The sequence below is a fragment of the Orcinus orca genome, chromosome 1 (assembly GCF_937001465.1).
Source record: "Orcinus orca chromosome 1, mOrcOrc1.1, whole genome shotgun sequence".
NCBI classification, from domain to species: Eukaryota; Metazoa; Chordata; class Mammalia; order Artiodactyla; family Delphinidae; genus Orcinus; species Orcinus orca.
Genome location: NC_064559.1, coordinates 180,677,794 through 180,689,966, shown reverse-complemented (window position 1 = coordinate 180,689,966; position 12,173 = coordinate 180,677,794). Strand labels below are relative to the sequence as shown.

Here is a 12,173-nt window from a genome sequence, read left to right as displayed (position 1 = left end):
CCCGAGGTGGAGGACAGGCTCCCTCGGGGCCCCGGAGGCGGATGGGCTGGGCCCGTCTGGCTAGTCCTGCCGGTAACAAGGCCGAGGGGCCCCTCAGACCTAAGGAAACACCCGGGTCTCCGCGGCCCGTGCGGGTCCCGAGTGAGCTGCAGAATCCATCACCCCCCGGTTCTGCCCCTTCAGGGCTTCCTCCCGCCCAGGAATCTCAGCGCTGCCCAGAGCAGGCCCCCCGCTTCACTTCTGGGGGTATTTTTAGTCAGTTCTCATTACTGACTTTTTCAAGAGCTGTTTCCATAAATGGCTCTGTGCTTATAATTACTGGTCCAGGCCTCGGCCGGCTTCAGAGCCCAAATTAAAAGGGAACAACCTGCCCACTGCACCACATCAAGCCCGCCAAGGCCAAAAATAGATCCAAGGAGATGTGAGCAAGAAGGATGCGGTTCCTCCAGTTCAAACCCAGGAAAGACCTGAACTGTGGGGCTTTCCAGAAAGACGTGGTCACGGTGACACATCCCCTCTCTCCCGTGGGGAATGGGTGCCCGTGACGAGTGGCGGGTGTCCTCCCGCCCTGTGCCTCAGCCCTGGAGGAGCCCCATCAGTGGGCAGGGAGGGTGGGGGACACATTCTTTTGTGGCAGCTGGAAAGGCCTTCGTGGCAACCCTGCATAGATGGGAAACTGAGGCCCAGAGGGGCAGAGACTTGCTGGGGTCACGTGTCAAGTTAGGGGCCCTTCACGTGGACTTGCAGACTTGGAGCCCATATAAAATGAGTGGCCCTGGACTTTCTGGGTGGCGATACTGGTATGGGGGAATCACCTCTCCACAAGATTCTTCCATCAACAGGCGCCTGAGAGGTGGCCTGCTGAGGCCACTGTTCTCCAGGCAGGGCCCTGCAGGGACTCGGGTCCCAGGGGAGGGACAGGGTGATCTGCAAAGATGGGGAGGCTGGAGGGACCTCCCTGGCGGCCCAGTGGTTAAGACTCTGTGCTTCCAATGCAGAGGGCGTCGGTTCCATCCCTGGTCAGGGAACTAAGATCCCACATGCCGTGTGGTGTAGCCAAATTATAAAAAAAAAAAGCAATAATAAAAAAAAAAGATGGGAGGCTGGCCCTGCTTATGTGCCACCCGTCCAGGCCCAGAGTCAGATTTGGTCGCCGTTCTGAGGTTGTTCATAGTTTCTTAGTAGGGCCGGGGGGTGGGTAGGAGAAAAAGGGACTAGATGCGCCCCCGAATCAGACAGGCAGAAAGCAACTCCATTCCTAAGAGAAATACAGATGATCGAGGTGGAGGGCGCTCGTGGAGGTGCCTTGGGGAGGAGTGGTCAGAGAACACTTTTCTAGGAAACATAGTTGAGAGTGGTGGAAGAATTCTGACGAGCAGAAATGGAGTAAAGTATCCGAGGCAAAGCACAGAGGTGGGAAATAATGTGTCAGCTCCCATTTTTTGAGCAGTGAACTGTATGCCAGGCACCACCCTGGGCACGTCACACAGGCCATTTTTGTTAACGTTTACCTAACTGTGTTAGTTATCTATTGCTGTGTAACAAATTACCCCAAATATAGCAGCTGAAAACAACCAACACTTATTATTTCACATGGTTTCTGAGGGTCAGGAATCCAGGTGCTTAGCTGGGTGGCTCTGTCTCAGGGTCTCTCATGAGGTGACAGTCAAGCTGTCAGGTGGGGCTGTGGTCTCTGGAGACTTGACTGGGACGAACAGACCCACTTCTAAGCTCACACTTGTGGCTGAGGGTAGAAGACTCCTCATGTGGACCTCTCACGACATGACCTTTCCTCAGAATGAGTCATCTTGGGGGTGGCAGGTAGAACCCAAGACGGAAGCTGCAGTGTTTTTATAACCTAATCTTGGAAGTGACACAGCATCCCTATTGTCACATCCTATTGGTCACATAGACCAGCGCTGGCCCAGTGTGGGAGGACATAAGGGTGTGAAAACCAGGAGGCAGGGATCATTGAGAACTATACTGGAGGCTGGCAACCACAGCAACCCTGTGAAAGAGGCATTCTTCACCCCATTTTATAGCTGAGAACACCGAAGATCAAGGAAGTTAACTGATTTGCACAAGACCACACCCAGAAGCCCCCAAGGTGGGATGAGAGTCTAGGTGTGTCTGTCTCCAAAGTCTACATTCTTTCTCCCCATCCACAGCCTCATCAGGTTGGGGACATGTCAAGGGAACACCGCAGGGTCCTGCTGGACTAGAATGTCAAACGCCGAGTGCCAGGCTGGCAAGAAGGAACACGCAGAAGGAGCCCAATCAGGAGAAGCCATGAGTGGATTTTCACTTGAGGAACTGGAGTTCCAAGAACAGGCTGAGAGCTTGTTCACCTCCATGCCTCCCCTCTGCCTGGACACCTTCTCCTTTCACCCGCTTCTAAGTTCTACCCTTCTTTCAAGGTCCAGCACAATGCCACCTCCTTCAAAGCCTTCTCTGTCCCCCAGCCAGGAGGCCATTCATTCCTCCCCCTCTTCTGGCCTTGTTCATCCCCCACAAATGAGAGAGCGACCTGGTCTGTCTTCTGCAGCACTGAACCTTCATGCTCGTATCCGAGTGGGGGAATGGCCATTTCTCCCACTTTGCAATCATTTACATTGAGTTGTCTGTGGGCCTATCTTTCCCACTGTAATGAGCGGATCTTGGGCTGGGGCTCGTGCTTTGGAGTGGGCACCAAGATAACCAGGGAGGGCAACAGCACACAGTAGGTTCCCAGGAGTGTTTGTGAAGCAATAACCTCAGACTGAAGGATCCAACCTTGTCCATACCTGGGTCTTGCAGCCTTTGGCTTCCCCAGAGCCCTTCCTGTATTCAGAGCCCTAGACTGTTCTGAAGGAACGGCTGCGGCTCAGGGGGCAGAGCCAGCAGTTAAAGGAAATAACTGGGTTTTACTTCTGGTCTTGTCACTGACCAGCTGGACTTGGGCTAAAAACAAACAAACAATCAAACCAGGCTAACATTTACTGAGCATTTACCAGGCACTGTTTCAGCCCTTTACATAGAGTAAGTTATTTAATGCTCATAGCCATCCTAGGAGGCAGGAACTATTATCGCTCCCATTTTACAGATGAGGAACCTGAGGCACACAGCAGTAAATAACTTACACAAAAGTCATATAAATATGTCTTAGGTCAGACTTCCTGGGCAACAGGCTGAGTGGGTAGGTTTAGTGGAGAGTGTTCTTGCAGGGAACAAGCAGGAGTGGGCACAGTTGAACAGCTGACGCGATCACAAAAGGGCCATCCCATCCCATCTGCACGGGGAGCTCTGGGCTGATGGCCCTTCACAGTTGTCCCTCCTTGAGGCAAGGGGGCTGGGCATTTATACCCCAATAAGCCAGGATGTGGGGTGCCCTCAAGGAGGGTGCCCAACCTTGAGCAAGCAGCTGGTGGACTGATGTCGAGAGAAGGACCCAGCTGTCAGCAGCCCACCCTCCAAGTAGCTGGTACAACAAGTGACGCAGTCCCAAAGAGAATATCTGGGGAGCACCGCAGCATCCGCTAAAAACAAGTGGCAGAATGGGGATCTGATCCTGGAACCGTGTTCTTACCACTCGGCTCCAGGTCCCCAAGTAAATGATGGGGGCGGGAGGGTAGACAAACACAGCAGGCTCTTCCGCATAATTCTGGCTACTGTTTACTGAGCGGTGCCAGGCACTTGCTAAGTTTTTCAATGCCTTAACCTGTATAACCATTGCACTATGGTACAGGTATTATTATCCTGATTTTAAAGATGAGGAAACTGAGATGCTGAGACTTCAAGTAACCTGTTCAAAATCTCACAGATCTCAAGTAGCAGACCCTGAATTAAAACCTGGTCTTCCCCACTGCGCTCTCCCACCTCCAAGGCCAACCTTCCTCACTGCTGTGACCCAGTTTTCATATCTGCTCCTTTGGATCTGGGCACCCAGGACCTTGGGCCAGTCACTTATACTCTTTGAGACTAGACTTCTCCCCTGTCACCTAGGGGCAATAGTAGTCATTTATCTCAGAAGGGTGAGAAAAGACTGAGAAGATGGGGGCGGGGAGGAGTAGCCAGGCATCAGGGGTTCATAGGGCACACCATTCTGGTGGCCAAACAGAGTTTTGGAGAAAAGAGACCCACCTTCAACTCTTGGACAGAGAAATACCTTTGGAAACCATCAACAAAATGAAAAGGCAACCTACTGAATGGGAGAAAATATTTGCAAACCACATTTCTGATAAGGGGTTAATATCCAAAATATATAAAGAACACACACAACTCAACAGCAAAAAAACAAACAATCCAATTTTTTAAATGAGCAGAGGAACTGAATAGACATTTTTCCGAAGAAGACATACAAATGTCCAACAGGTACATAAAAAGGTGCTCAACATCACTAATCATCAGGGAAATGCAAGCCAAAACCACAATGAGCTATCACCTCACACTTGTTAGAATGGCTATTATCAAAAAGACAAGCGGGGCTTCCCTGGTGGCGCAGTGGTTGAGAGTCCGCCTGCTGATGCAGGGGACATGGGTTCGTGCCCCGGTCCGGGAAGATCCCACATGCCGCAGAGCGGCTGGGCCTGTGAGCCATGGCCGCTGAGCCTGCGCGTCCGGAGCCTGTGCTCTGTAACGGGAGAGGCCACAACAGTGAGAGGCCCGCGTACTGAAAAAAAAAAAAAAAAAAGACAAGTGATAACAAGTATTTGTGAGAATGTGGGAAAACGGGAACTCTTGTGTACTGTTAGTGGAAATGTAAATTGGTGCAGCCACTATGGAAAATAATACGGAGGTTCCTCAAAAAATTAAAAATAGAACCACCGTATGATCCGGCAATCCCACTTCTGGATATATATCCAAAGGAAATAAAAACAGGATATCAAAGAGAAAAAAGTGTAAGTATGGTAGTGGTCACTTTGCAATATGTACAAGTATTGAATCATTATGTTGCACACCTGAAACTGATATAATATTATATGTCAATTATATGTTAATTTAAAAAAAGATATCTGCACTCCCATGTTCATTGCAGCATTATTCACAACAGCCGAGACGTGGAAATAACCTCAGTGTCCATCTACAGATGAATAGATAAAGAAGATAAGGCGCGCGTGCGCGCACACACACACACACACACACACAAGGGAATGCTATTCAACTATGAGAAAGAAGGAAATCCTTCCATTTACGACAACGTGGATGAAACTTGAAGGTATTACGCTAAGTGAAGTAAGCCAGAGAAAGACAAATACTTCATGATATCACTTATACGTGGATTTTAAAAAGTTAAAAAGTCAGAAGAGTAGAAAAGTGGTTGCCAGGAGCTGGGGATGGGGGAAATAGGGAGAGGTTGGTAACAGGGTACAAACTTTCAGCCGTAAGTTGAATAAGGTCTGAGGAGCTAATGTAAAACGTGGCGACTATAGTTGATAACACTATTATATCATTTTGAAATTTGCTAAAAGAGTAGAAATTAAATGTTTTCACACACAAAAAAGAATACATATGTGAAGTGATGAATGTGTTAATTAACTAGATGGGGGGAATGTTATATGTATATGTATAGTAAATCATCCTGATGTACACTTTAAATAACTTACAATTTTATATGTCAATTATACTTCAATAAAGTTGAAATAAAAATAAATGAATAAAAGGTAGATAGATAAAAAGAAAAATAATGTGGTCACTTAATAGTCACTTTCAAGACGGATAAAGGATTTATTGTTAAGTGAAAGACAAAATGGCAAAACAGTGGGCATTTAGACTCCACTTTGTAAAAAAGAATAACACAAATTGATAAAATATCAGGGCTGGTTGCTGGGGAAAGGCTAAGCTAAAGGACTAAACATTGGTTCTCCCTGAGGTAGACAGAGGATTACTAGGAGCTTCCATATTATATGTTTCTAGACATATGGTCTGAATTTTCTATCATGAAATTCTATAATGAATCTATACGGTATGAATTTTCTACAATGAATATGCATCAGTTCTATAAATCCCAAAACAAAGATAATCACGTTCCTAGTTTACAACACATGCTCACATTTAATACAGTCCAATTCAGCAGCACGTACTGCACCTAATGATGGGCCCTGGGCCAGGGGGAGAGGCAGCTTCTGTGTAGGACAAGAGCAAAGGATGTGCAGGCAGGGAGACAACCTGCTGTGTGCCTTGGGAAAACCACCAAACTACCCTGAACCTCACTGTCCTCTTTTTATTTTTATTTTTTTTTGCGGTACGCGGGCCTCTCACTGCTGTGGCCTCTCCCGTTGCAGAGCACAGGCTCCGGACGCGCAGGCCCAGCGGCCATGGCTCACGGGCCCAGCAGCTCTGCAGCATGTGGGATATTCCCGGACCGGGGCATGAACCCGCGTCCCCTGCATTGGCAGGCGGACTCTCAATCACTGTGCCACCAGGGAAGCCCCCTCACTGTCCTCTTTTTAAAGAAAGATGTGACAGTAAATGTGAGATGAAATGAAAGGACAGACATGGAGGTTCTGGGCATGTGGTCATCACTGGGTGTCATCTCACACAATCCCTGAACAGCCCCTAGGGTGGGTACCATGAGTATCTCCATTTTACAGAGGAGAAGACTGAGGTTCCTAGAGGTAGACTGAAAATCCAGATCACACTGAGAGTAGTGGGTGGAGTCAAGATGCAAATTCTGTTGAGTCCCAGACCAGAACCCCCAGCCCAGAACCCCCAGCCCAGTCCTGCCTGCCCTCCCACTGTCCATCCGCTCCCGGTTTCCAGAGAGAGGTGTCACTGTCAAGACCACGTGACAATCACCTGTGGCTAATGTACTGTTATCTGTCTCTCTCTCCCACTGGAAGGTCAGCTCCACAAGGGGGGACTTAGTTTCATTCCCTGTTATATTCCAGGAACTAGAAGGGAGCCTGGCACAGAGCAGGTACTACATGACAATTTGTGGAGTGAATTCAGGAAAATATGCAAGAATTGCCTACTAAAGAACCAAAGAAAGTGACCCTGGGGCTCACGGAGGGCAAGGTCAGGGGGCTGAGCAGGACCCGGGCCAGGTCCCTCGCTCGCACTGAGCCCTGCGTCTCCCGAATACAACAGCCTCAGCTCATCCCCACCCTTGTCCTCAGCCACCCAGGATCACGAGAGTGAATCAGTCCAGTCCAGGGAAGGGTCAGGACCAAAGTGAAGACGGCCCATCCAGTTCTGCCTACACTTCTGCCTGCAGTGCTCTTTGTGCCTCAGTTTCTCACTCTAGAGCATGGGCACCTGGAGCTCCAAGGAGAGGAGGCGGAGAAGGGCTCAGCAGGAACATGCAGAGGTGGTCTCTGCTGCCTCATTCCTCCCTCAGGGCTGGCTGGGCCGGCTGAGGCCCTCGGGGGTCCAGCCAGTCACACCGAGCTGGGCGGAGGGATGGGTGGTGGTGTGAGAAGCTGCCTCCGAGGAGCCACAGGGCCGGAGCTGGGAGGCACCTCGTTTTTCTGACACCATCGCTGTGGACTGGACAGGAAAGCAGAGGCCCAGAGAAGGGAAGGGATGTGGCTCGGGACGTGCAGGAGTCCACGGCAGGCCCAGGAGGGACAAGAACCTGGGCGCTGCCTCCCAGATCAGGGCCTCCTCCCCTGAGCTCAGGCGGCACCAGGGACAGGTTCCGTCTGCTCCTCGAGGGCACTGGCCCCGTCACTGTGTCCTGGCCAAGGGGAGCCAAGAGTCCACAGGCGGAGCTCGACAGGCAGGGCCCAGCTCTGACCGCAGCCCTGGCCCCCAACACAGGCCCTGTCAGTCACGACACGGCTCCTAAAGCATCTGCTCAAAAGCAGAGGCCTGACCCCTGGACGGCAGGCCCAGGCCTCTGGGTCCTACAGGTGCCACTGACGGTCAGGGGCCCGGCAAGCACCGGGCCCGGCTGGCTTCTCAGGAGCTGATGAGGCCAATGCAGAGGTGGAGCTGGAGCCAACAGGTGTGGGAGCCTCGGCGTGGGCGCTGATGCCACAGCGACTGCTGTTAGACTCCACGGTGGTTCAGGGGCCGCTGACCTTCAGGGGCCTGGAGCCGGGGCCTCCAAAGGAGGAAACAATCCTGGTAGGTTCTAATCCACCACATCAGCCTAGGTAATTACCAGTTAAAACTACTCAAACTGAAGTTTTACTAGTGCGATTAGTACATGAGAATAAAGAAGGCCCTCAGACAGCTGGCTGGACTGCCCACAGGCCAGGCTTCCACTGAACAAAGATCTGCTTGTTAATCCACAGCGTCAGAGGCCTTAGATCTTCATGAAACACACAGAGGTGGTGTGGGAAGAAACTGGGATTTGGAATCCACAGCCTGGATGATGCCATGGATGTGCTGTGTGACCCTGGGTTGGTTATTTAACCTCTCTGAGCCCATGAAATGAGGCTGGTAAAACAGCTTCCCAAGTTGCTGCATGGGTGAAATGAGTATTTATAGGACTATGGAACTTCAAATGCTAGTTTTTATTCAAAAACAGATAGAAACACCTTTGGCTGACTTTAAAAATCTGTTTCTGGGTTTCACATGTCTGTAAGACATGTGGGGACATTTCTATCACATCCACACCAAGGCTGAGCGGCAGCTGGGAGGGTCTGGTATCAGCACTGACCAGGGCCAGGTTCACCCTAAAAAGGGGGCTGACTTTCTGCCCCTCCCCCTCTATCAACCTATCACACAACAACTCTGAGGATGGATCACTAGGAGCTCCATTTTACAAGCAGAGATCTGAGGCTCAGAGAGGGCAAGGGACTTCCCTAAGATCACAGAGCAGAAGCAGGAGGGCAACCAGCTCCTCCTGAGCTCGGGGTGCTGCACGACTCACAGCAGCAGCTCCCACCAGGGCTGTGCACCCCTTGCCCCAGGGGATGCTGGGGGAAGAGGGACATGGGCTAGGCGGTGACTCACTCAGATGGACAGCTCCCCTGGAGGCATTCTCAGGGTGACTGCATCCACAGCTCTTCTTGGTCCTGAGCCCGGGGTCAGCTTGCCCCCAGCACGGAGCTCCAGCCTCAATTCCACATGTGGTCGCCTCTGTCCCAAGTCCCCACCCCTGCCCTCTAACCAGGAAGGTGGCATCTAGAACCCGCCAGCCCAAGTCCTGTGCCTGGCACTGGGCTCTCCGCAGAGGTTAACGGCTGCCTCCTGCTGCTCGCTCCCCCACCTGAGCCCATCACGAGCTCTGGTTTGGGGGGGACGGGCCTCCTTGAGGCAAATGGCTGAAGACCCACAAAACTTACTGTCACTCTGACCCCTGGGTTCCTCTGCCGAAATCCCTCTGAAAGCTCTCTCCACCTTGAAAGCCTGCCCTCCTGACACAGAAACGTCACCTCCTTGAGCACTGGATGGAGGGCCAAACAACCTGGGCCTGTCCTGGCTTGGCCACATAGAGGCCACATTGTCCTGAGCAAGACACTGCCTCTCTGAACCTCACTGTCCTCATCTGGGAGATGGGGATGAATATCATGTCGCTAACAGGGTTGTTGGGAGGGTTAAGAGCGGTGCTGTAGGTGAAGGGAGGCTGGTGACCATGGCAAGGATCCTCTCCCTGCTCTGGGTCCCACAGCTCTCCCCACCTGAGGCTGAGCTGTAGTCCTTGGGTCCCCAGGTCCATCCTAGTTCTGCCTCAGCTCAGACTCCTGCCCCTCACTGGCCACAGACAGGAGGCAAAGCAGGTGGGGGACATATGTTCATGAATGTAGATTAAAGAGAGTTTAGTAATGGAAAACTTATCTTTGAGAACTTTAAGGGTAAATGGCTCCACGATTTGGAGTATAATTTCTGCAGAGAGGAAAAGCTGGGCTTTACGTGGGAGAACAAAGAGGGTCCAAGCTGCCCATCAGGTCATTCAATGGCCTGGACACTCATTCCATGACAAGCCAAGTCCCGGGTGTGAGCCCAGGGTGACAAGACCACAGTCCCTGCCCCGCTGAGCTCAGAGTCTACTCTTTCTCCACCGTCCCACCCCGCAGCAGCACCCCACCCCCAGGTGGCCCAGGGAAGAGGCTGCTGTGGACTCAGAACAGCTGGGTCCTCACCTCTACTCTGGTGCTTTGATGATGTGACCAGGCTTTTCCACGCTGAACTTTGTCCCTCTCTTCAGTACCGCCCTTATCAACGTGACAGCATCACAGCCTCTGTTTACTCATCTGCCTCCCTTCTCAGGACCAGACTGTCTTCCTGGCACTGCCCGCGTCCACTCGACACTACATGAATCTTACCATCAGATGTGTTTGGCTGCGGGTGAATGTACGCCTCTGGGACTCACATCCCTCATCTGTCCCTGACGGATCGGCAGCTCACCGACCCCCAACCCCCTGAGACTTCGCTGCCCTGACTCGGGCGGTTTTCCCTCCCGCCTTTCCTTGTCCACGACAAGGGGATTCCCCGCTCCCAGCAGGGCGCTCGCCCTGCCCGAGGTGGCGCACACGCCCCTGCAGCCCGCGCTCAGCCCCCGAGGGGCCCCTCGGCCCGCCGTCCCCCACGTGCCTTCTCGCGGGGTCGCCGCCGCCCACCCCGGGCCCGCTCTCACCCATGTTGACGAAGCTCATGACCAGGTCGGCGCGGCCCAGGCGCCGCTCGGGGGTCCCGCCGCCCTCGTCGTCGTCACTGGCCATGGCGCGATACATGTCCAGCATGAAGAGCGGCGCGGACGCGGGCAGCCGGGCGGCGGCGGGCGGCGCGCGGGGCCGGGGCCGCCCGGGCAGCCCGAGCACCGCCAGGATCTCGCGCTGCAGGTAGCGGCGCTCGCGCGGGCCCAGGCGCCGTTGCGGGCAGCCGGGCGAGGGGCGCGGGCCAGAGGCGCCGCCGCCGCTCAGCGCGCACAGCGCCAGGCCCAGCAGCCAGAGCGGCCCGGGGCGCGCGGCCATGGCGGGACCCGGGCGGCCTCACCGCGCGCGCATCCGCTCCCGACCGGGCTCGGGGCTGGGGCCGCCCCGACGGCGAGCGGCGGGCCGGGCTTGGGGCCGGCGGGACGGGGCGGCGTCACCCGCGAACGCAACGCGGTCCCTAGAGCGCCCGGCCCGCGGCGCCTGTCGCGGCTCCGAGTAGTCGGATGCGGCAGCACCTCCTCGGGCAAGGGCTCCTCCGGGGACCGGGGACCGTCGGCTAGTCTCTCTGTGCCGCCGCGCCAGACAGTCCGGCTGCTGCCGAGGCAGCTCAGCTCAGAGGCGGAGGGCGCGCTCCCGCCGGGCTCCGGGAGGCGCGGACCCTTCGTCTGTGCAGCGAGTCTCGGGCCGAGGTGGCCTCTCTCAGTCCAACTTGCAGCCGTCGGGTCCCGCCCCCTCCGGACCCGACCAATGGGGTACAGGGGCGGGGCCAAGCCCGGGGAACATAAGCCCCAGGAAGGGGCGCTGGGGGGCGGGCGCTGATGCCCCCGAGATACTACCCACTTGTGGGTGGCGGGCGGGACTGGCGAGGAGTCCGCAGCCCCGCCGTCGGGGGCCTCGCGGTCGTCCTGGGCTCCCTTCCCGCCGCTGGCCACGCTGTCGGGCGGCCGCGGGGACTCGGCCGGGGGACCCAGGGTAGCGGTGCGGTTCGGGGAGACCAGACCCTGCGCTCCAGCGGCGCGTGTCCTTGATCGCCCTTCCAGAGCTGGATCCCAACTCTCCGTCCCGCCCGCAGAGTGACCTTGCAGCCTCACCTGGTGCGCGGAGTGTCGCCCCAGGACCCGAAACGCCTCAGGTGGGTGACAGGCAGGCCCGAGAGTGGGGCGCATCCCTCTGCCAGCAGCCGGGCCCGGGTTCCCAGCTACCGCAGCTCCTCGCCGGGCTCTTGGTGCCTTCTCCGCAGTCCCCTTGCGTGCGCCTTTGGGAGCTCTTTCCCGGACACCTGACGCCGGCTCCGTCACTGCTCCTGGCGCGCCCACCCGCCTGGTTTCCGCGCGCTCCCGGCGGGCCGCCCCGGCAGCTCCAGCAGCCGCACTGCCACCACTAGGTCTGGCTGGGCGCCCTTCGGACCCCGGTGCGCGCGGGATACGCGCACCCGCTTCCCGCCTCCCGCCGGTCAAGGAGCTCTGGTGCCCTTCCTGAGCCTTTGCGCATCTGAATTGTCACGGCCCTCAGCGGCTTGCGAGAGAAGGCTCCTCACGGAAACTTCTCCATTGACTAGCCCCGTTCTGCACACCCTGCTCTTCCCTAGGCGCCTTCTCACCGCATTTATTCGTTTATGGTTAAGGCGCCGCGCTGAGAGGAAGAGACACT

The 12,173-nt window shown here is 55.0% G+C and overlaps 1 protein-coding gene across 1 annotated transcript in view; it reads right to left on the bottom strand.

The window, feature by feature from the left end:
- LOC105747843 (bone morphogenetic protein 8B) overlaps nucleotides 1–11,859 on the bottom strand; it is a 32,605-nt gene extending 20,746 nt beyond the window's left edge. Inside the window, exon 1 of the mRNA XM_049695459.1 lies at nucleotides 10,505–11,859. Within this exon, the coding sequence (XP_049551416.1) occupies nucleotides 10,505–10,841 (337 nt within the window). The 5' untranslated portion in view covers nucleotides 10,842–11,859. The remainder of the gene's footprint in view (nucleotides 1–10,504) is intronic.
- Between the last annotated feature and the right edge of the window lie 314 nt (nucleotides 11,860–12,173).